The following is a 23885-nucleotide window of genomic DNA, read 5'->3' on the forward strand; positions in this document are numbered from 1 at the left end:
ATCTTGTTCACCTGGAATGACCATGGTAAAATAAATAACAAAACTTAGAACATGTTTGGAGCTTGTTTTTGTTTTAATAATTATTTTTAATAGTTTTAAATTATTTTGATATATTAATATTAAAAATAAATTTTAAATAATAATAAAAAATATTATTTAAAAAAATAAACAGTAGTCAATACTATTGGAATATACGCACCTAATTAATTCTTACATGGAACTAAATAAAAGGCACATGAATTCATCGATCTAACAAAATGACAAAAAAGCCACTTTCAATGACAAGTGTCGAAAAATCTCCACATAATATCTCATTTGTCACCAAACGCAGGCGAGTAGGGGTGAAACGGTTACTGCCAAGCCATTACAAAGCCAAACCATTATAAAAGAGAGAGAGAAAAAAAAAAGAAAGGAAAATCGATAACATTTTTTCCTCTCTCTATATTTCTCTCTCCGGCTCCCCCTCGCTTTTCTTCCCTGTGCGTCCTATTCCTCCTTTGACAACTCCATTAGCAATTCTCTCTGTTTCTTTCTCTCTCCGAAAAAAAAATATTTTTATTAAATAAAATAAAACAAAAAAACAACCCTTCTCTTTCAGTTCTTCAACGGCCCGATACCTCTCTTCTTCACACAGAGGTTTTTTTCGCTTCTCTAATAATCCTTGTTTCTGTGCTTCAAAAAATATATGGGTGCTAAATATTTATATACTCGTTAATTGTTTTTTTTTTATATCTGCATTATCCTTGGACTTATTATACAGGCTTTTGCTTTTGCAGAGAAGGTGGATTCTAGGGTTTTTCTCTTCTAGATTTTGACCAAGGTATTGTTTTGCCGGTTTTTGCTGCTTTTGTTTTGAGGGAGATGGTGAGTGAATGAAACAGAGGCTAGGTTTCTTTTTTTCCTTTTTGATTTGGGGGCGATTAGGGTCGTGCATTGTGGTTGGTTGCAATTTGGTGTAATTTTGGTTTATTTTTATTGTTGTCTTGGAGATGGGTGCGTCTTAATTGGGTTAAAAGAATTGGTATACTGAATGGGGGCGTGTGAGAATTCGTTTGAGCCACACGAGCCCTTGACTCTTGCTGCCACCGAGCAGCATTCGTGCTTGGAATTTATCAAGGATTCTGAGCAGCTGCCAGTCTTGGAGACTGCTCACAGTCTAATTGATACTAATGTGGAACCCTCTAGTGCGACTGATGGGTTTGTGGACTTGTCTCAGAAAGATAATGTTGTTTGTGCCAGCCACAGTGATGTTAAGGCTGTGTCAGCTGATATGGGAATTGGGTTGACGGGTGAGGGGGAGAGTGTGGTTGGTTTGACAGCAGGGGAATTATTGGAGGATGAATCTGGGGTTATTGGGGGTTGTTTGGATGAGAGGCAAAGTGGGATAGATGATTTTAATGGGGAAACGGATAGATCCCGGGAAGAAAAAGCAGGGCTTGGAGTCCAGAATGGTGAACCACTAGACTGTGAAAGGTCTTTGGAATTGCTGGAGAGAAATTGTGATCAACAGGATGGCCGAGTGGATGATAAGAAAACTGGTGTTCAAGGTGTTACAGAAGAGGAAAGTGATGGTTTAGTTACAGTAGAGGCTGATACTTCCGATGAAGTAGTGCCTTCAACCTCACGTGAAACATCTGTAGAATCGATACTTGCGAATGATATGACTAGAAATTGTGATCAACAAGATGACCAGAATGATCATGAGAGTGGCAGTGTTCAAGGGGTTATGGAAGAGAAAAATGATGGTTTAGCTGCAATAAAGATTGTTAATTCTGATGAAATAGTTCTTTCACTGGGCAGTGAGATGCCAACAGAATTAATGCAAGCTAAGGATTGGAGCAGAAATGGTGATCAACAAGATGACCAGAGGGATGATAAGAATGTCAGTGTTCAAGGGGTCATGGAACAACATAGTAGTGGCTTAGCTCCGATAGAGTTTGATGATATACATGATGAAATAGTGCTTTCATCGGGTCAAGGAATGCCTGCAGAACTACTACCAGAAAAAGGTTTGCCTAGTGATGGCAATGAACAGTACAAGCATGATTGTGGTACCTCTCAAGAAGCAGATATGGAAGAGAAAATTGACAATTTAACTGGGCTAGAGAATAGCGACCTTCAAGCTGTGATGGAACAGAAAAGAGATGGTTTAGTGGCAACAAAGACTGCTGATACTTGTGAAAACATATTGCCTTCATTGGGATATGAAATGCCCGCTGAGCGTTTGCCTAGAAATGGTGTTGAGAAGGACAAGCAGGACAGGAGCACCTCTATGGTGCTGACCATGGAAGAGAGAAACAATGATTTAGCTGGGATAGAGAGTATTAGTATGGAAGGGTTCATGGAAGAAAAAAGTGATGGTTTAGCTGCAATAGAGACTGCTACTCTTAATGAAATAGGACCTTTGTCAGGCTGTGAAATCCCTGCTGGATTAATTTCAGTGAATGGTTATGGTGTTGAACTGGACAAGCAGTATGATGGTACGTCTCCTACTGTGGTTCCAAAAGAAAGAAGTGTTCTTTTAACTAGGTTAGAGACTGATAATCAAGACCAAATATTGCCTTCACTTGATCATGGAATGCATTTGGAATCAACAACTGTTACATGTCCAACAAGCAAGTGTCTTCAGCCAGATGACCAGAAGGGTGATCAGATCATTAGCTGTCTCATTGCAGGAGGGGTTATGGAGGAAACAAGTGATGCTTTAGATGTGACAGATACTACTACTTCCAATTGGTTGTTGTCATCACAGGGCCTCGAGAGGACCTTGAAATTAGTGCCCATGACTGGTTTGCCAGAAGAAAGTGTTTATCATGATGAGCAGGAGCTGATACCAAGTGAACTAGATTCTAAGGTTGTCAATGTTCTAGCTATAGAGAGGGTTCCAGAGCAGGAAAGCGATGCCTCAGCCAGGATAGGAGCTGATATATATGCCCAGGTATCACCACATGGTGCTATTGACTCTAACAGTGCAGGTGACTGTTCTGGAGAGACGGTCAATGAAGCAAAGAATCATGTCAGCATTGATAGTGTTTCTGAAACCAAGTGTCATGACATTGCATCACCATCTTCACAAAGGAGCAATGGAGTACGGAAATCAAACCGGAAGGCCCAGACAAAAAGAGCTGCAAGGAAATCTAGAAATACAACCAAAGTCCCAAACCTTCATCTAGGTATTGAGACTGTCTTCAAAAGTGTGACAAGGAAGCGAAGCTGTCTCTCCAAACCAGCTCGGTCTTCTGCTTGGGGATTGTTGGGGAATATTACACATGCATTTACAATGATTGATGGTCCCAGACTTGATGAAATTGAGAATAATGGATCACAAAAAGCAAGGGGTGGCAGAGGAAGCAGAAAGCGGAATAATCATGCTGGTGGAAGGTCACAAAGGTCTAGCAAGAAAGGCTATGCTTCAGCTAGTTGCATTCGTTTGAAAGTTAAAGTGGGAAAAGAAGCTTGTCAAACTGAAGCTAATCCAAAGATTATGATCCCAGAGGTAATTGATACAAAAGCATCTGCTGAACTTGTAAGCAATTATGGGGTTGAGTCATATCAGGAAACCAGTTTTGAAATGTCAAAGTTAGTCCATTATGCTGAAGATAATGTGGCTGAAGAGGGAGCTGGAAAACAGCTTCAGTCTTTTGATATTAAGTTGAAGAAGGCAGAGTTACATTGCGATCCTTATGGCATGGATGTAAATCTTGCAAACAAAGATATGGAGGGCATGGTGATTTTTGAAAAGTCACCTGGAGATACTGTGGAAGATTATATTGGGGTTCCTCTTCATACAGAGGTTGAAGCACTGGTAGCAACAACTGAGAAGAGGTATACAGATCCTGGAACTTCACCAGATTCAGAAGTTATCAATTTAGTTGCCGAGGGCCAAGTGGATGCACGATGTCCAGAAGATTTTCATGATGCTGTTCTGTCTTCTTCTAAGGCTTTTGCTACAGATCAAGGGGGTAATGGTAAAAGGAGGGGAAAAAAGAAAGAAAGGCTCCCTCAAGCTGCTAACTGTTCACCTGCTGCGGCAAGCTTAAACAAAGTTAAATTGGCAAAGAAACGTGGGGGCAGGCAGAGAAAGGCTGATGGCCTTTCCTCTACTGAGATTCTTACTTCATCCAGCAGTGTGAATGGTTTGATCAACACACCAAGCAGTAAAGAATGTTCTGCAGAACAGGTACCTTTGTCAAGAGAGAATGAACTTGAAGTCTCTGGAGAGGTTTTGACAGAAGAAATCAGTGTGGAAACTAAAATATGTGTTGGTGGACTGGATGCTGAGCTTAGGTCATCAGGATCACAGATTTCAAAGAATCCTCTTCCTTCAACTAAATCCAGGGGAAATGGTGTGAACAAGGGAAGGTCCAAAGTCTCCGACTCTGCAAAAAGCCGGAGGGCAAATGGTTGCAAGGATAGAGGAAATGATAGGAAGTCAGTTAAAAAGAACAAAGCCAAGGGGAAGAGTGTTTGTGATCATGTTTTTTACAAAGTTGATGATCCAGAAATAGGTACTGAATTGTTTATGTTGCATGATTTGATTTTTTTATGCTTTTGCTCAATATACCCTTTTGCTATACCAAAGGTCAAGAAGCATTCTGCTCTGACATGAAGTATCGCTGTTATCATACTGCAGATGAAAATGGAAAAATTGATGCTGGCGAGGATACTGCTGTAGAAGAGGTAGCTGATTTGGACACGCCGTCAAGTGGTGTAATGGAGCAAAATTTATCCCCAGATAATGCTTGGGTTCGCTGTGATGATTGTCTTAAATGGCGGCGTATTCCAGTTCGACTTGTAGAATCTATTAGTCAAACACATTGCCAATGGTACTTTATCTTTCACCATACAAGTCATTTTATTTATCTTGCAGTTTTTTATCCTTTTCTGCTGCATGCACACCACTTTACATATCTATTCCTTTTATTTGCTTAAGAATTTTTTTTTATTAGCACGAGTTTAGGTTCAATGAAGAGGTTAAGAGCTCTTCCAAATTAGCATGAGAATCTTAATCCACAGGAGCCATCAAATCATTCTGAAAAAGAACTAAGGGTATTTAAATGTTCCAGAGCAGAACACCATGCAGAGGGCATGATTACCCTGTGATCCCAAAGACAATTGGTTGAATAATTGAAAAATTCTCTTGTTGACTCTTGCTGATTGTTTTTTTTGCATTTCTCTTCATTTGAGCTTCAATACAAACGCTGTACAAGTTCAAAAATCTTGCCATTTTTATCTCTTCCCTCAAACCTAGAAAACATATATATACAACAGCATTTCCATGGTTTTTGGACATACACAGTAATCGCTAATCGCAAAAGTCCTATTCCATGAACTCCTTGGGACAAAGCAGTGCAAAAAAAAAAAAAACCGGTGGACTGATGTTTTGCCACTACTAGGACACACAATACAGACATTCAAATGCAACTTTTATCAACTTTCATGCTTGCGACATGTATCTTCTGAAGGACAGTTGACCGAAAATGGCTTGACCTTACGGGCTCTTTAGCCTCTCAAATAGGGTTAGTTGTACAGGTAAAACAGATAAAAAAAGGACTTCTGAAATTTCCAAGGATATACAAGTATCAAATATCTTGGCTTGAGTCTCAACTATATGTTTCTTACCTGCTTGATTAAGTTTGCTTTGGTCAAGGGGAAAGATGGCCACTCTTTCAATCAATTTATTTCACCTTTTTGGGCATGAATCAACTATGCAATAATCCCATGGACCTTGTACTCAATCTTGCTTGACTAGGCTAGGAGTCCGTGTGTGCTCCAAACTTTCTTTTCTCAGCTTTGGTTCCAATGAAATTGATATTTGGGTACTGCTTCTTGAGGATGAATAGCTTCCATATTTCTTTTAAGGCCATGCAACTTACTGAGCTGGCAAGAATTAATGATATGTATGGTTTCTCTTATGATCTCAATTTGAAAGCTCAAGTCATCTTGTTTTGGTGTGAGTGCAAGAGGGAGCTGCCTTCCAGCATTACAAACATTTCTGCCAACTCCCTCCTTCCTCACTGCTTCCCTCTTCTGTTCCCTCCTTTCTAATTGTTTCCTTCTTCTGTTCCCTCCTTTCTCAGTCTCCTTTTCGATTCTCTAACATTGTCATCTGTTCTTTTTTCCTTTGATTTCTTAGGATCTGCAAGGACAACATGAATAAAGCCTTTGCTGATTGCTCCTTCCCCCAAGAGAAGTCAAATGCAGAAATAAATGCAGAGTTGGGCATATCAGATGTTGATGAGGATGGTTGCGATGCCCCTTCAAATTATATGGAATTGGAATGTAGACAGACATCAGGTATGAAGCATTTGGTAGGCATAGAAGAGAAGCAAGATCAAACACAAGCTTGAAGCCGGGCCTGTGCTTTGATTCATAAGGATTTCACCTTTTCACCTAACATGATATTTTACTTCTTTTATAGTTTCCAAGGAGTATGAATTTACACGCATCACTACCAATCAGTTTCTGCACCGTAGCCGTAAAACTCAAACTATTGATGAGGTCTGAATTTGAATCAATTTTATTTTTGCCTATCAATGTTACAATAATTATGCATTGCTGTGATCTGACTCACATTAGATTTTGAGAATTGAATCTTTTTGTTAAGTGGTAGCTGGCAGGAAGGACATGTGCTTTGTCTTTAGCAGCATGTGTGCACCTAATGTTGAGTTATGGCAAGTCAAACTCTATCTCAGATGTCTATGGGCTTGGTTTCTGGGATGTCTTGATGGCTATCATACATAATGGCTCACATTTAGACCTGGCTAGTTTAGTACTGTAACATGAAAGTGGTAATATTAGCAAGAAAATATGTTTATGAACTTGGTAGCGTTGGTTCTCATATAGATCTAGATTAGTGTATGTCTCAAGGAATTGTGTTACTCTGGGAAAAGTGTCATGAATTAGAAAATATTTTGAAAAGTGCCAGAGTATGAGAGGGTGATAGTTTGCTGTTGCAATCTGAATAAAAAATTTGCAAATGTTATTGTGTCATGCAACATATTTGATCAACACATACATTCATCCATGAAGTGTGCTATCCTAGGTCAAAACCACACCCCTTTGAGGATGATTGTTACTGACGATGATTAATCTTAATCATGGCTTAGGCTATCCACAATCACTAACATGACAATTGTACTATCCTTTTCTTTTAGAAATCTGCTTTATACTTCTAATGCTACAAAGAAACGATCTTCCTTGATAATTAATTTATTTTCTTATGATGCTGACATCTGTGTGCCTTTGGTTTTGCCCTTGGATGCTGTTGTTGTTCTGTACCAATCTATAATGTTCCAACTGTGCTAGTGCCTCTGCTATTCATGGTGTTTTTTCATTCCTAGTTTTAGTAGGTGTGATTGTGCTGAACTGTCTGCATCCATGTATCTTCCTGTGGTTTCCTTCAAGAGTAAATGATATCACTAGTTTTAGGATAAGTGTCAATCCATTGTTTTTTAGATTTTTTTTTTTGAAGAAGCATAATTGACATGATTCTCTCCCCACTATAAAGTTGTTTGTATTCTTGTTTGCGATTTGTCTGTCATTGTAATTATTCTCCCTCTCTGACGTGTACAAAATGGCAAACTTAAGGCCAAAAATATTTGGACCTCCTGTTTTCTCTACCAAAATCCCTTCAAGAGTTTTTTATTACTAGAGACTTCCTGTATTTATTTAGTAGCATGGACACACCTAGGTATTGTAGGTATCAATCCTTGACTCTTACATTCTAGTATACCCCGTGGGCACAGATTTTTTTTTAAAATCTTTAACATGTATTTTGCTCAAATTGTCAACCCCCCTCATTCCACCATTTCTGATCTTTAAAAATCTAGTGTGTAAATAGAGATATTTCTTTTTTAACACTCATTAGGTTGGTAAAAAGAGCAACTTTTTTGGAATGTTTGTTTAGGCCATGGCCTCTCTAAATTTTAATTTTCCATATTTTTTAAACAGATTATGGTTTGTTACTGCAAAGCACCTGTGGCCGGTCGGTTAGGTTGTGGAGATGAATGCTTGAATCGAATGCTTAATATTGAGTGTGTTCAAGGAACCTGTCCATGTGGGGACCATTGCTCAAATCAACAGGTTACATAGCTTACCTTTCGCATATTGTAATAATTATTTCACTTCTCATAATAGTATTTGTTTTTCTAAAAAAATTAGTCTAAGTATCATTTTGCAGTTCCAAAAGCGCAATTATGCCAGAATGACATGGGAGCGATGTGGGAAGAAAGGTTTTGGACTGCGATTGGATGAGGATATATCCAGAGGGCAATTCCTTATTGAATACGTTGGAGAGGTAACTTCTTTTAATTTTTTGTAGGCTGCTGATCAGATATGAACTTTGTCATGAGTTGGGCTTTGAGCCAATGTTGGAAGTCATAGGCATACCGGGTTTTCTCTGATGCTAGTTTACTTGCATATAATATGTTTGATGCATGATCATATTAGGTGAGTGGTACTAGATCACTTCAAAACTTTCTATGGATGTATACTTTCCTGGCCAACTCTGAGATCAGCTTAATTCAATTCACATTTGGAGTTAACTTTATCCAACTAGTGCTCAATAATTGAAGTTAATATGCCTTTTTGTGATAGTTTGATCTCTCTCGCACTCACATGCATACATGGCTATTCCACCAAAAGAAAGATTTAGTTCAAAATGCGTATGCAAATTTCTTTCTATTTTCTTTCCTCCAAATTTCTAATATAGGTTCATTCAGGTGCTTGATGTGCATGCTTATGAAGCAAGGCAAAAAGATTATGCTTCCAAGGGTCACAAACATTTCTACTTCATGACATTGGATGGCAGTGAGGTTTGCTGAAGGCTCTTCTTCTTCTTTAATAATATTTCTTTCATTATTTACAATTTAATTTGCTTTAATCAACACTAAAACACTGGAATTGAAAGCCAATGATCCACGGCATATGCATCTGATTCTGAGGCAGCTTCTAAATGCTGTGATGAAAGTACTGGTGGTAGTTTCCAGGTCTTTATATCTAACTTGTCACCAGACAGAACTTTTGGCATTATTTACACTATTTAGTATCTACTGCCTTAACAACTTTTCAGTTTATATGTTTGGTTAAAATTGCCAAGAGGTATCCATGCACCTGGGCCCTCTAATTGTTAGATTTGTAGAGATTATTTATAAATGTGTTAGGTGTCCTTTGATTGCTGACATCATCGCTTGAAAGTTCACTAAAATAACAATCATTTTATGATTTCAAATATTAACTTCTAACTTCTGCTTGGTACTAATGATGCACCTTTAACCAGATGTACCATATAATTTTCTTGCAATGACTTGTTTTATTTTTTGTCTCATTTCTCTATGTTGAATGGATTTATAGTTTTGTTTGATCTCCGCTGGTTTTTTTTATATATATATATATATATATATATATATCTAATTATCTCGCCACAATTGTTTCATGCTGTTTTGTAATCCACATTTTCCCTCCTTTCAGGTAATTGACGCATGTGCGAAGGGAAATTTGGGGCGTTTCATTAATCATAGTTGTGATCCTAATTGTCGTACTGAAAAGGTGATTAATTTTGATACATGCCTCCATTTTTTTTCATTTATTTAATGAGATTCATATTTTACACTTCGTTGCACATTGTTATGGTTGGATGATGCACTTTGAATATGCATTCTTGAGCTTTGAGTCATTGATGGAGATTTTTATTTCTTCAATTTCTCACGCACTGTTTCTTCAGGACTATATTCCCAAGTCTACTGCTGAAGTTCTGTTTTTTTTTCACTTCTCTCTATTGCACCTCTTTCTCTGGATCTTTTCATCTTTTCCTTATAGCTGGGTTGGCACAGGCCAAGAACCCCCATTGATGTCAATCCAGAAACCTGTGAGCCAAAATGATGAAGAGCTTAACTATTTTTTAGTATTTGAAAAATTTTAAGAATTAAAAAATGATTAATGAGTTGACTTTAGTCATGGGGATGCATGGCAGCAGCTCACAAAACCTTTGCTTACGAGGCACTTGAATCATGCCAAACAGGATACCTACTAAATTGGAAAAATCAATGTCACAAATACCTACTTCTGTCAGTTTTGAATAAATGTCAGACAATTTGTCTGGTGTAAGGTAATGCAATTTCCCACATTTGGGATGCATAGCACCATCTTACAGAGACATATTCCGTGAGGCAATGACAGCATACCAACTGCAATAGCCATTACCTTAAATTTGATCTATGTGGGACTAATTTATACAGATGTTTAATGCAATTATTCACTTTGGACAAACAGGAAGATGTTTTAATCTTTAGATCCCAGAGTTCCTACTAGCCACCCCCTAATTATCTTGGGTGTAGAATTGACATCACTTTTCGAAGAGGAGACCACAGTCTTTGGACCCTCTTTTCACAAGTTATTAATTAGTTTTAAAGTATAATCTGGTTTCAGAAGGCTGGTAGGAAACCACTGAGAGGGCTATTGGCCATGTTTTGGATACATGTCCATGCTTCTTTTGTGCCCAGACTTCCGAGGCTTAGGCTTTGTGCTATGGACATTGTGTACATTCACTGTCCCCTTGCACCATCTTTTTGGATTTCAGGATTTCCCACAATATATGTTAATATATGTAGAAATCAAATTTTGAATTTCGCTTCTTTCTCTAAACTATCCATTTTTCTGATTGGTTACATATTAAACATGATATATGTTCTCCACTCAAAAGAACAGGAAAGAATTTACTTTAAATATTATCTGTGATTGGAGCAATTGGAAAGGTTAAGTCAAATTAATTTTGTCGCATTCTTCGTCAACAAAGAGGCTTTATTATTATTATTTATCTAAGGGTCTATTTTTATGGGACAATGGAACTAAATTATATTATTTATTTTTAAATTTAAGAGATTATAGTGTTTAGAAACCTTGAACAGAAATCTTTAAAATATTCTTTGTACAACATGCCCTGTTTGTTTGGATCTCAATGGTTTTGGTCCATTTCTTTTTTGTTCAAGTATGTCCCACTTCCGTTTGGGTCCATCTGTGTACATAATCTTTATCAAACATAGGGTTGATAACTATGTACCAACAGATAAAAATTCGAGTCAAAACTTTGACCTGCCACATGTTTCTGTTGGTTAATTTCCCTCAAGCACTCGTTGCACTTTGGAGTGACATATAAATGTTCATATTCGATCGATGATTTATGTAGTGTTTTGGCTTACTCAATGACCTTCTATCCTTGCACAAGTATCCTTTTAATGTTATTATGTATGGTGCCAATTGCGTGACCTTTAAATTCCAAACTTTCAAATCCATTATAACATTTCTCAATTAATTTATTTGCTTAACTTTGTAAATTTTTGTTTACAGTGGGTGGTAAATGGAGAAATCTGTATTGGATTATTTGCGTTGAGGGACATTAAGAAGGTATGCTCACACCTTAAATTAATTAATCTTGTGCTTTTCCATCTGAGCCACAGTTGTCATAGTTTTTTCTTTTTTCAATCTCCGGTTACTTTCTACTTACCATAGAAGCACATTGTATCATGGAATGCAACTGTTGATGATCAAGGGGATTTTCTGATTGAAAGTTTGCATACGTGCTTTTATTTTCACTTTGCCTTTCTTATTGTTTTATTTTGTTAGTGTTTAGGTTTACTTCAACTGGCGACCACTTGCTCATCTCTGCTAAACATTTAAAGGGATGGAAATGGTTGAGCAGATAATCTATATGAATATTATATTCCATGATTGTCTGGATTGCCACACAAAATTGATTGGTCATTGTGGGAATTTACATATTTATTTTACGTTGTAGATTTGTGGGGAGTTCATAAATTGTGGCATTACCAACTTGATTGATCATGTTGTTACCTTTGTGTTTGGCTAATAGAAAGAGGTTACATTGGCTCCTTTAATCATTATGAAACAAGCTTCTTCCTTGAAGGGTGGAATTTGTATATTTAAACGCCTCCTCTTCTTTGTTTCCTTTTGAAGATTAAGCAACGTTCCTAGTTTGTTTATGCTAAATCACTTTCTTGCAAATCAATTGATTGAAGATTGCCCAGCACAACTAGCCTTCAACAATACAATAGTTTAGCTTAGTAACTATCCTTGGCTCAATTAAACAACAGATGAAAAAAAGAAATTCAGTGATGCTTGGCGGAAGTTTCTGAGAAAGCATCAGAGGTTGCAGTGCCTCACTACATGTTTACCATAAAAGGCATCACTTGTCGCAGCCACACACACCTGCCTTTTCATTTTCACATACATGCATGATTATCTTATATTTTCATAACCATAGGTTTTTGGCAGGGCGAAGAGGTGACATTTGACTATAACTATGTAAGAGTTGTTGGGGCTGCTGCTAAAAGATGCTATTGTGGTTCGCCTCAATGTCGAGGCTATATTGGTGGTGATCCAACTAGCACCGAAGTAGTTGATCAAGTTGATTCGGATGAAGAATTTCCTGAACCTGTAATGCTTGAAGATGGAAGAGTGGGAGGTGGCTTAAAAAATAAAATATCCAAAAGCAATTTCTTTGGTTTGTCAAAAGACAGGGAAATAGAATTCAAAACAGCTGTTGGAAACTTGGAGGTTGCAACTGAAATTAAGGACTTGGCAAGCCAATTAACCCCTGCCATGTCTCTATCACCCAGTGCATCAGAAATGAATGGTTTACCTGGAGATTTTTCTTCTTCCAGTCAACAAGTAGAAACCTCCCCAAAGGCTGAAGATGTAATGAGCCAACCCACACCTGCTGTTCAGCAAGAGATTTCCATAGAAGAGACTATGAACAAATCCTTGTATTCCAGTCAAAAGTTGAGGACCTCTCCAACTTCAACTCCCACCAAAATATTGCCTGATGATGTTATGATTAACAGGAAGTCTAAGTCTGCCGCAGCTGAAAACAAGAGGGTTTTTGTGAAATCTCGTTTTATTATTAAAACTCCACACCAATCTAGTTTAATCAAGAAAGGAAAGTCTGCTGGTAATCTCATAAACATAAACAAGGTTCAGACAATAGCCAGCAAACCTCAGTTTCCACTTATCAAACCCAAAAAATTAATAGAGAGTACATCGAATGGCCATTTTGAAGCAGGTTAGGATCCTCATACTGATCTTTTTGTCAAGATGGTATTGTCTGCAATACTTCAATGATTAATGCCTTGTAATGTTTTCAGTTCAGGAGAAACTTAATGAGTTGTTGGATTCCGAGGGTGGCATAAGCAAACGGAAAGTAAGTAACTCCTTGAATAATGTTTTTCAAGTTTTTGGCCGTTTCTTAATGTTGGTTAATAGCCTAAAACACAGTGTAGCCTTTGGAGGTAGCTGATGTTTGCCTTGTGAGCTTTATCCCCCCCCCCCCCCTTCTAACTCTTTCCTGTTTTATTCTTATTAGATTTTTAACTGTTAGTTCTTGCATCTGCCATACTTTTGTGTGGCTGTGCATGTCTGCTTTTAATTTTCTGTAATAAAGATTCTTCAGTATCGAGATATTTCTTTTCTTTATTTACCAAAATTACTTGCAATGATGTGGAGTTGTTTCTAAAATTATTGAAAACTTTATCTGTTTTATACATTTCTTCTCCAATGTCCATGTAAATTATTTTATTTTTTTTGACAGGATGCGCCTAAAGGCTACCTGAAACTTCTCCTCCTTACTGCAGCTTCTGGTGCTATTAGAAGTGGTGAAGCAATTCAGAGGTAATTTACATTGTTTTTATCTATTATTTCTGATATCTATTGTGCATCAAGATCACCACCACCCTGTGCTTTAGGTACAGAACATTCCTTTTCATATGTGAGATGAATCCTGAAAAGGACTCATGCTAGATGATTGTATGAGGTCTTGATTTAATAATTTAGCTTTTTTGTTTCGCAGTAATCGGGAGCTTTCAATGATACTCGATGCACTCTTGAAAACTAGATCACGAGTGGTACTGATGGATATAATTAACAAAAATGGTAGATTTCCCTCTTCCTCTTGCATGGCATACAAACCAATCTTGCTTAGGAATTAGTAAATTTGTTGATGTTGCACCTTTATTTGCTTAAAGAATAACCGGTGGTTGGTTTCTTTCAGGTTTAAGAATGCTTCACAACATAATGAAGCAGTACAGAAGCGACTTTAAAAAGATTCCAATTCTCAGGAAGCTTTTAAAGGTGCACATGTTGATTTAAGAATGCTCTGTTATATAGACATACCACACCCCAACTTGTGTCAAATTTCATATCCTAGTACTCAGTTGATTTATCTATAGAAACAGATTATTATACATTTTTTTTCCAGATAGATACTCTTAGTCCTTAATGGCTCAAAATTGTAAAATTGTTAAAAATAGATGCTTTATTAAGCGTGGTGGCTATTGAAGGAGAAACTATAAACTATAATAGTACAAGTTAGTGGTATTCCTTTTGAGTTTTGTGGATAAAATCATTTTTTAACCTCTAAACTCTTTCCATAATTTCTCATCTGCTCATCTTCAGAAATATTCTTGCAACTTGATTTATTTCATTTAGACTATCTTTTAGAACATGACAAGCAAAGTTTTCTAGAATTTTGAGACTAAAGTGTGCTATTAACTGACTTTTCTGCAGGTTTTAGAGCATTTGGCAGTCAGGGAGATACTTACATTGGAACATATAAGTGGAGGTCCTCCTTGTCCTGGAATGGAGAGGTTAGATTATTCGTTTAGTTTTTATTTAGTATATGTATTGTCCTACTTTGCTGATGAAATAGGGGTCGTACCTTTCTTTTCTTCAAACAAGGAATGCATGGTGGATAACTAGTGATATATTTAGTTTGCTTTGGGATCATTTGTGTGGTGGTCATATTTCTTCTCTAGTGCATTTTAGCTGTAGGAAATCATCATGAGGGGCTGCTGATTCAATTTTGGTGGTCTGTAACTAATTATATATGGAAGTGAAAAGGTTGATAGGATTTTCTTAGGATGGACTGCTGATTCAATTTTGGTGGTCTGTAACTAATTATATATGGAAGTGAAAAGGTTGATAGGATTTTCTTAAGATGGACTGCTGATTTTGTGAATTGAAAATGAACAGAGGAATAATATTGTTTGATGTAGAGTAATGAGAAAATAGTATGACTCTTTTGATTCACCAAGGGAATTGACCACCATCTGGAAGCAAAATAATAAGTTAGAAAGACAAGCTTATTCTGTGGTTCTTTTCCCGAACAAGCAAGTCTATAAAATGACTAAAAAAGAGAAGCAACCTTGGGATGAATGAAGCTTGCATTACCCAGGAAAGATGCCCGTTATACAATTGAAACTTCATGGAATAGATGAAGGTGAGTTTGATTAGAGTGAGTAATTCACAGGCCTTGTTTTTAAGGTTTATGTTTGGGAGGGTGGACGATAGGTGGAAAGTATTCTTACTTGTTTGGGAGAGGAAAGGAGTAGAGGGGGAGAAATCATGTGGAAAGTGGGTTTTTCTCTTTCCTTTTTTTTTTTGGTGCTGGGGGGTTGATTTTAGTTAAAACTTATGTTTTACTCATAACTGAAATGTATTGTGGTATTAAATTCAAAGGACATAATTATAATTGCAACACAAATAATATTTTCCTTTGCTTTTGTGTACCAAACAAAGGAAAAAAAATCCTTTCCTTTGATTCCATTCATTTTTACTCCTCTCTAACAAATGATAGAAAATACATTCCTTTCCGATTATTTTCTCCTCTTCTATGTTCATTTCCTCCATTTTCTTTCTTCCCCCATTTTACCCCTAGACATAGCCTAAAGGACGTTGCCAACTTGCCATTGCTACAGTTAACCTTCTGGTTTCCTGTTTTATCTCTCAAGACAGCCAAATTCTTGCAGCTGTTGACTCATTGCATGCAATATGAAAATGCTGGTTTTTCTTGTCATTTATTTTACTGGCATGTGTTCCCTGATAAGTTTTATTTATGCAGCTTTACAGAATCCATGTTGTCCCTGACAGAGCATGATGACAAACAGGTATTGTCTCTGACTCTTTCCTTTATAACCTGGTTCTAAATTCACATTTAATACTTGTGTTATGTGCCTCTTCTGTACCAAAATTTACACTTCAGATTGGGGTGATTGCTTTCAGCCCCACAAGGATACATGGTTTAAGACTGTCCCCAAGCTCTCTTGAAAGTTTTCTTCAATTCGATGATAATTGAGCTTTGGTTTCTTTTACAAGTATTGGAAATGCCAATGCTGACCTTGTATTTTAACATGCTGAGTAAAAAAAGTTTCCAACTATATGATAAGGCTTAATTTGTTTAAAAAAAAACTGTTGTCCATTAAATTTTGACAGTGGACAAATACTGCTGGATCAAACCAAAATAGAAAGGACTTTGGACAGGAGGCCTTTTCTGACTTCATGATTTTGAATGTTGCTTGCAAATTTTATTGTGAGTCTGTATTAGAGATAAAGCAACGAGTATTGACTAATTGCTGTCCTTGGGTATGGAATTTGAGCCTTAATGATTGTGGTGCATGTGTGCATAGGTTCATCAAATTGCACGAAGTTTTCGAGATAGATGGATCCCTAGACATATCAGAAAGCATAGCTATATGGATAGGGATGATGGGAGGATGGAGATTCACAGAGGTTCAAACTGCAATAGGGTTTCAGCTTCTCATAATCATTGGCATGATCAGGGTGTAAGACACACAGAAGCACTTAATGGTGTTGTGGAATCAAACCTCGCAATGACTTCAGGGGGCACTGCTGTCCATGAGGACAACTCTGTGAATCGTGTAGGCAGCGGTACAAGAACTCGCAAGCGTAAAACTAGATGGGATCAACCCGCTGTGGGAAATATAGCTTCCAGCTCTCTTCAGCATATTAAACAGAATGTTAATTCTGGGTTGGTACAACAATATGAATCTAACCCATTACTCGAGTTAAGTAAAGAAGTGCCGGTTCATGTGGACAAGGCAGGTAGAGAGTACAGTTATTGCCCTCATTGTGTTCGCAATTATCGCTGGCAAGATGAATCTAGTAGTGCTGATGACAGAAAGCAGAATATTCATGAGGATGTTCCACCTGGATTCTCATCTCCGATTAATGCTGCTCTTGCATCCAATGCTTCTTCCACTGTTGCTGACCCCCCTCAACAAAATGTTTTCCATTTGAAGTTTCCTGTTGGTATGGTTGTCGGTCTTCCACATAAGAAATTCAATTCCCGCTTTCCTGTCTCGTATGGAATTCCCTTGTCTGTTATGCAGCAATTAGGATCACCCCTGGCTGAAACTGTAGAGAGTTGGGTTATTGCTCCTGGCATGCCTTTCCATCCTTTTCCACCATTACCACCACTTCCCTCCTGTAAGAAAGGGACTCAACCTTCTTGTGCTGTGAGCTCTATGGAGGTTGATGGTGATGCAGATCGAGGGCAACAGGACAGCCATGATCCTACCACTTGTCCAAATGAAAATAGTCCAAGCATGAGTGGTGCTAACCAACCAGATGTGAATAGCCCTTGTCTAAATGACCATCAAACATTTAAACGTGCGAGGGGATTTTCATATGATTTGGGAAGGAGGTACTTTAAGCAACAGAAGTGGAATAAAGTGTCTCCTCCATGGGTTCGGAATAGGAATGGGTGGGGATGTGTAGGAGACAACTCGAGAGGTGGAATGTGCAGCACTGACATGGGAAGTCTAACAAATGAACAGAGGAACTCATAGTGTTGACAGGTTGTAAGCTGTAGACTGGAGAAATCTGGCAAGTACTTGATCAGCATGCGCAGCGTCTAAATGAGCATTGATTTTTTAGGAAATGCTCTGAAGAGCTACTGATTATTCACCATACTCTTAATGTATTCTCGATTCTTTTTTCGGGTTTTTATTTTCAATGGGAAATTCATTCATTTCAGAATGCCAATCCTCATGCTCAAAGTTGTGATGCTATAGCTGGAGGGAAAGCATTCTTATTATCCGGCAATGTCTTCTGTTGGATGTTGATCCATTTTCTCACACCTCGAAGAGGTAGGTAGTCTTGTTTATCCAAAATTTTCTCATAGGAGTAATATTGTTTATCATTGGAATTGATAACCAATTTATTGGCATCTTGCATTGGAAAAAAAAAATTCTTTGATGATATGGAAGGTGAAAGATGATTGTGTTTCTTCGATGGTTTCTCGATTCTTTTAAATTAGTTTTTGTACTTGGCTGGTGCAATTTCTCCATCGATTAGTTTCATGGATTTTGGAGTTTGGGTCTCCAGATGAACTGTAGTGCTACAGTAATTCGTTGATTTAATCAAGTCAATGGCTTGCAGTTACAATCAAGTGAATGCCTCGTTATTACAAAAATAGCAAATTCTAATTGTTCTTGCCTTGACTTTTGTGATTTTGGAAGAACTTTTATGCATGTCAGGTTTCCACGTTGATTTTGGAGAATCTGAGTGCACATCCACAACACATACGTTCATAGCAAAAGATTAGTGGTGTGCAGTGTGAAACTAACTTCTCTGTTAATTCATGCTGGCTATCCTTGTTTCCTTTCCATCTTATGCAAGAACACCGAGCTCGTAATCATTAACAAATAGAATGTGTTGTTTTATTTTGTCTCATAGATTGCAGTTATTTATTAGCAGCAGAAAAGGAAAGCATTAATAGGACTGTAAGATTGAAGTCTCGTAAAAGATAATATGTTGTCTGGTGATACAATCGGGCACAAATGCTTGATTTCTTATGAAAAGGCCTGTTTATGTCGTTTGGTGTTCATATACTTTGTAGTATGCTGTGGTTGACATTTATGGTATGTCGTGATTTATTCTATAAGATTTTCAGTCTCACCAATTGTTTAGGTTTCGTCTGGTGTGATCAACAGTTTTTGTATTACTGCCATCATGATGTTGGATCTTTATCATGGATTTTGTTGGATCGCTAATTAGATTTTATCAACTATGATCCATGAGATGGTACCAAAACATGAAGAACATGAAATTTGTGTGAAAATGAATTTCCTTTTGTTGGATGTTAGTTTGGGATTTGTCAAGGACAGGCGGCAAGAAAGAACAATTATTATAGTTGCCATGATTGAGATCCTTCACATTTTACTACACAAGCAGCTGAATTGGATGCCGTTCCACCGACTACATGCAGGAGTAAAATCACCTTGTTTTCTTCGCATGCTGATAGCCAGGAGGACATTAGGTCATTCTTGGTCTCCACTGAACTGCTGATTGCCATCCTTGTGCACCTGTAAAGATTTCCTTCCAAAAAATAATCCATACATTTGTCGAGGTCATGGACATTGACAACAAAATCCGATTTAATTTGGTCAGGGAGACATTATAGGAGCCACAACTCATGTCCATGTTAATTCTACCAGATCGTCTCGTCAGCTTTTCTCGGTCCATTGAGTTGCTTGTGGTTTGGGGGGGTGTATTTTTTTTTTTTGGTAACAGGTGATGTCAATTTAATGACCATAACATGGCATGATCCTTCCTGTTTCCTAGCCCAAGTGCCTGCCCCCACACGCTTTTAGACCTAGATGAGTGTTCTTTTCTTGCACCTCCACATGAGAATAAAAATAAAAATAAACACACACACACACACACAAAGTCAAAAATTATAATACAGTTTCTCTCAACCTCATTAACATTCGGATCAAAACAAATTCCCATTTCTATGAAAGAAAACAAACCACATCTTCTATTTCATTTTGCTAATACAAAAATCTCTTCCTAATGCACAGACATTACCTTGATATTTACTGCGTCCATTATGTCACTTCCCGTCTGTTTTTCTTACTAATACCTCCTCAACAAACTTCTGAAACGAACAAAGCACCAGGTTTTCACTAGTGTTTTGTATCTTCTCCAGCCATTGAAATACTTTCCAATCACCTTTTTATAACTAGGCCTTTGCTGCATCAAAACCCAGTACTCAGCAATATTTGGCCTGCTACTTATGTACTCATCTTCCAGTTTCAAGAGGACTAAGCGAGCCAGCACTGGGATCAGCATTACATCTGCCATTGAGAATTCCTCCCCTGCTAAATATGCTGTTTCTTTTAGCTTGGTCTCAACTTCATCAAGAAGTCTAACAAGATGCTCTTTGCTCCGTTTCAAAACTTCAGGGTTTCCCAGCCTGTCCTCCGTTTCATATGCATCTTTTAGCTTACGGTGGTAAGCACTGGCTAGTTCAGGAGATTCAGCCATCCGTGCTATGATCACTTGTCTAATGAATTTGGAAACAGAGATGCGGTACTTCTCAGGGACGTGGGAAAGTGTGAAGTACTTGGGGTTCCACTCCTGTATCTTGCACATCCATTCAACAACCTCTCTGCTGCTAAAGGATGAGTCACCACCACCCAAAGAGACGACTACAATTCTTTCGATATACCTACAGAGTAGTGTTCATCATTTTAACAACTGCCTGAAAATATGGTGTATTTGAAAGAACTTCAAAAAAAAAAAAACTATTGGCCTTTTGGTACCACTGAAAATGCTGAAAGCTTATTGATGTATCATAATACGTGAGTCAACTCAAACTTGATTCTTAAATACTTCTGAGCATATGCGTTAGGATGAGAAATAACTAAGGGAAAAAAGACGTCCATGGATTGTGTCAAATTTGAAATAGCTTCCAAACACAACTCATACACTCGATAGAACAGTGGTAGAAAAGGAAATGCGAAGGATGAGACATACTGGATTATTTCAATAGTATCGAAAATGATGTGAGAGCCGTTCTGGAAAACTGGGAGTTTTGCGCTTTGATTTATCCCGAAGAATGAGGCGTCCATATTCTTGCCCGTTATAGGATTGACATGGTTTGATGTGTAATCAATGCCCTTCTCTTCCAAAGCTAGTCTGACCTTCTGGCTATCCAGGGAGTATGGATGGTGATATAGCTGCATGATTCGATTAACACCGGATCACACAGTTTACTGGTCGGTTGAAAAGTCGAAAGCTTTCACTTCAGCTTTTATCCTCCAACGATCGTTCAGCAACAGAGAGTTATGTCAAGGTCTGGGCTTGAACTGCATCAAGAGATCAGCTTAACATCATTCACTTTGTGTACTAGAAGAAACTATAATGGATAAATACCACTCTCATAACCCATTAGAAAACTAAACAACACTCCAGCAATAATATTTTTATCAAGCAATCAAATAACAGGGTTTTTATGACTGTTACATTGGATAATTCTTATGTCAACCCTGTACTATGGGAAATGGATCCGATAAATTCATTCAAAGGAAGTGAACAAAGATGGAGTCTCAACTTAATTGAGACATGTAGCTGCATGTATACAAGCAGAGAGGCATGTAATAAAGAGGAATATCAGTATTCATTTTCTGAAACCAAACTTTAAATTCAAGAATCAGGGATATGCTCATATGCACATGCGCAGGCATCCGTAAATTTCTGAATAAATTGAAAATCATAAATAATCCATGTTCTTCATGCAACCCAGATATGTATTGTTTACTGTTGATGATTCAAAAAAGAAGCCATGGCTGAGTTTCCCACGACAGGGATTACCATAGGAAACCTGTAGAAAAAAGAACGTTTTTGGCCGGATTGATATGCTAAAAACTGTAACTGTCCCCTCCAACCTAACTTAGCACTCGCAGTTTTTCCAACCAAATTCGTCAGCCAGCAAACAACCCATATCAAGTATACCATGCAAAGACCAAGGAATCGCAGTATAGAGGTTTTACAGTGGAAAGATAATAAAAAACAAATTAGAAGAAGAAGGAAACTCAGAGCTCAAATAGCAATAAAGGATGAGTTAAGGCTTAAAGCCAAAAAAGAGAAAAAAAAAAACAATTAAAACCAAGAAACTGAAAGAATAGACCTAACAAGAAAGAATTAATGACAAGTGAGAAAGAAAGAAGAAACGGTTGACTGAGACTGACTTACCAAGAAGAGAAGACTGTCAGAGTTATTGGGTTTTTTTGAGATTTGCGTGTGTGGTGGTGTGGGCACATGTTGATGCAAGAAGAATCTCTCTCTCTCTCTCTCTCTCTCTCTCTCTCTCTCTCTCTCTCTCTCTCTCTCTCACACTCACTGCTTTCTCAATTTTGGTGGACTAGAAGAATAAAACTAGAACAAAGAAGAATTAGCTTAAAAGGCTAGAGGGGGATTCAGAAAAGAATATTAACAGCTGCCATGGAGAGAAGATGGCTTGGTGCTTTCCAACTTCCATTCGGTAACCGCCCATAACAGGACCTCTTACACGCCACTCGCTTGGGAGTTTGCAGAACCACCGGACACGCGCTGGAGCGAGCGAGCCATGTACTATATAAAAAAAGCGATGCCATCCTTCATATACATACAAATAGAACATTCACCGAGTTTCTCCCTGCTTCCTACCATGTGGAATGAGTTCTTGATAAAAGATTTAATCTAGGGCTACAAGATGTGAAATTAATTAATTCACTTTTGTGATTTATTTTTATATGTCTATATAGATTATGTTAATAGAATGTAATATATCATGTTCTTTCATATGAAAATTAAAAATTTCATTTCGAACCCTAAAAAAAAAGTATTTACTTATGATTACTTAGCTTAAGTTCAATATTATGTTCTAAAGATTGTTATAGCTCATTTAATGTTGATGATGTATATAATTCGGCTAACAATATTTATCCCATAGATTTAATGTTGATGATGTATACAATTCAATATTATGTCCTCAAGCATTAATGATTCAGTACGGAATGTTAAGCCAATTTAATACCATGGGTATGTAAAATATAATTTATAAAAATTTAATAATCAAAGTGTTTCTAATCTTTTAAAAAATAATTTTTTCTTATTATTTAAATAATAAAAAAGTTATTAAAATATAAAATCACGTTTTGTCATTCTTCACAATAATTCTCTTTTATTTTATGCCGGTAAACCTTTCAATATCTTTTAAAACTTGTTGTCAAAACAATTATTTTCTTATAAATAACTAAGGGTGCGATGTTTTTTTTTTACTGTAGATTGTGAGGATAATCATGTTTTTTTTTTTAATTCTGTTTCTTTTTTATCTCCTAGAAATTTTTACACTTTGGTCTTTTAGTTTCTTTATCTTCTTATTTGGTCCTTTAAAATTGATTTGATTTCCGCTTGTTTTCGGTGATTTATTTTTCATGCATGCTTATAGATATCTCGAGGTGTTGAGGAAACATTTTGTCGCTCGGTTAATTCTTAATTTGAAAAACAAAACTTAATTTCATTGATTTAAAATAATTAGAGATTCAATGATTGAATTTGAAGCTTAAAGAAATCTATTTTTTTTTTGCCAATATCGATAATTGATTTGATCCTCGTTCTTTTAATTGTTATTTTATTTTTCTTATCAATCTCATCCCTCAACGTTTAATTTCATTTAATTTTTACATCAAATTTGATCTTCATTTCTTCTTCTTTTTTATCCTTTTGTTAATTAATTTTTTTATCACACCCCTTATCATTTGGTTTCAATTTATTTTTATGTTAAATTTGATCCTTATTTTTTTAATTGTTATTTATTTTGTTTTATATCCTTGTTTGGTTGAATTCTTTTCTTCAATCTTATTTATCAACATTTGGTTGACTGAGAACTTGACTTTGTGATTTTTCTGGGTTTGCCTTTTATGATATCAGTCTCAGCCTCATGATCTAAGTCATGAGTTTCATAGATTAACTCAAGTTAACTTATGTTTTTTAGGTTCTTTTTAAAAAAAAATAATTATTTTTTCAATTTTATCATTCAACATTGAGTTAGTAAGAGATTGAGCTTCATGAATTTTTTTCTAATTTTCTTTATATAGGGGTCTCGATCTCATATCTCGAGTCGCTGCTTTGGTAGGTTAATCCAAGTTGGTTTGGGTTTTTTTTTTGTTTTTTTTTTATAAATTTAATTTTTTTTAGTTTCACTCTTCAATATTGAATTGTTTGAGAATTGAGCTTCGTAGCTTTAT

The 23885-nt window shown here is 36.9% G+C and overlaps 2 protein-coding genes across 4 annotated transcripts; one reads left to right on the forward strand and one right to left on the reverse strand.

Moving 5' to 3' along the window:
• The first annotated feature begins 400 nt into the window (after positions 1-400).
• On the forward strand, positions 401-18097 carry LOC133693923 (histone-lysine N-methyltransferase ASHH2). 2 transcript variants are annotated; one of them, XM_062115304.1, is made up of 19 exons: positions 401-636; positions 777-4508; positions 4634-4826; positions 6137-6297; positions 6422-6501; positions 7954-8085; positions 8183-8299; positions 8724-8816; positions 9472-9549; positions 11347-11403; positions 12292-13078; positions 13161-13216; positions 13604-13683; positions 13862-13944; positions 14063-14142; positions 14578-14657; positions 15911-15956; positions 16476-16845; positions 16882-18097. In XM_062115304.1, the coding sequence occupies exons 2-19, from the start codon at positions 1031-1033 to the stop codon at positions 17655-17657; spliced, it is 6747 nt and encodes a 2248-aa protein (XP_061971288.1). In that variant the 5' UTR covers positions 401-636; positions 777-1030; the 3' UTR covers positions 17658-18097. The 2 variants fall into 2 exon arrangements, with proteins under 2 accessions (XP_061971288.1, XP_061971287.1); XM_062115303.1 differs by having other exon boundaries at positions 16476-18097.
• Positions 18098-19547: 1450 nt separating this feature from the next.
• Positions 19548-22355, reverse strand: LOC133693925 (glutathione S-transferase TCHQD). 2 transcript variants are annotated; one of them, XM_062115305.1, is made up of 3 exons: positions 21850-22355; positions 20632-20963; positions 19548-20323 (listed from the first exon to the last, which is right to left on the reverse strand). In XM_062115305.1, the coding sequence occupies exons 2-3, from the start codon at positions 20838-20840 to the stop codon at positions 19729-19731; spliced, it is 804 nt and encodes a 267-aa protein (XP_061971289.1). In that variant the 5' UTR covers positions 20841-20963; positions 21850-22355; the 3' UTR covers positions 19548-19728. The 2 variants fall into 2 exon arrangements, with proteins under 2 accessions (XP_061971289.1, XP_061971290.1); XM_062115306.1 differs by lacking the exon at positions 21850-22355 and adding an exon at positions 21469-21811.
• Between the last annotated feature and the right edge of the window lie 1530 nt (positions 22356-23885).

This window comes from Populus nigra, chromosome 5 (assembly GCF_951802175.1).
Source record: "Populus nigra chromosome 5, ddPopNigr1.1, whole genome shotgun sequence".
NCBI classification, from domain to species: Eukaryota; Viridiplantae; Streptophyta; class Magnoliopsida; order Malpighiales; family Salicaceae; genus Populus; species Populus nigra.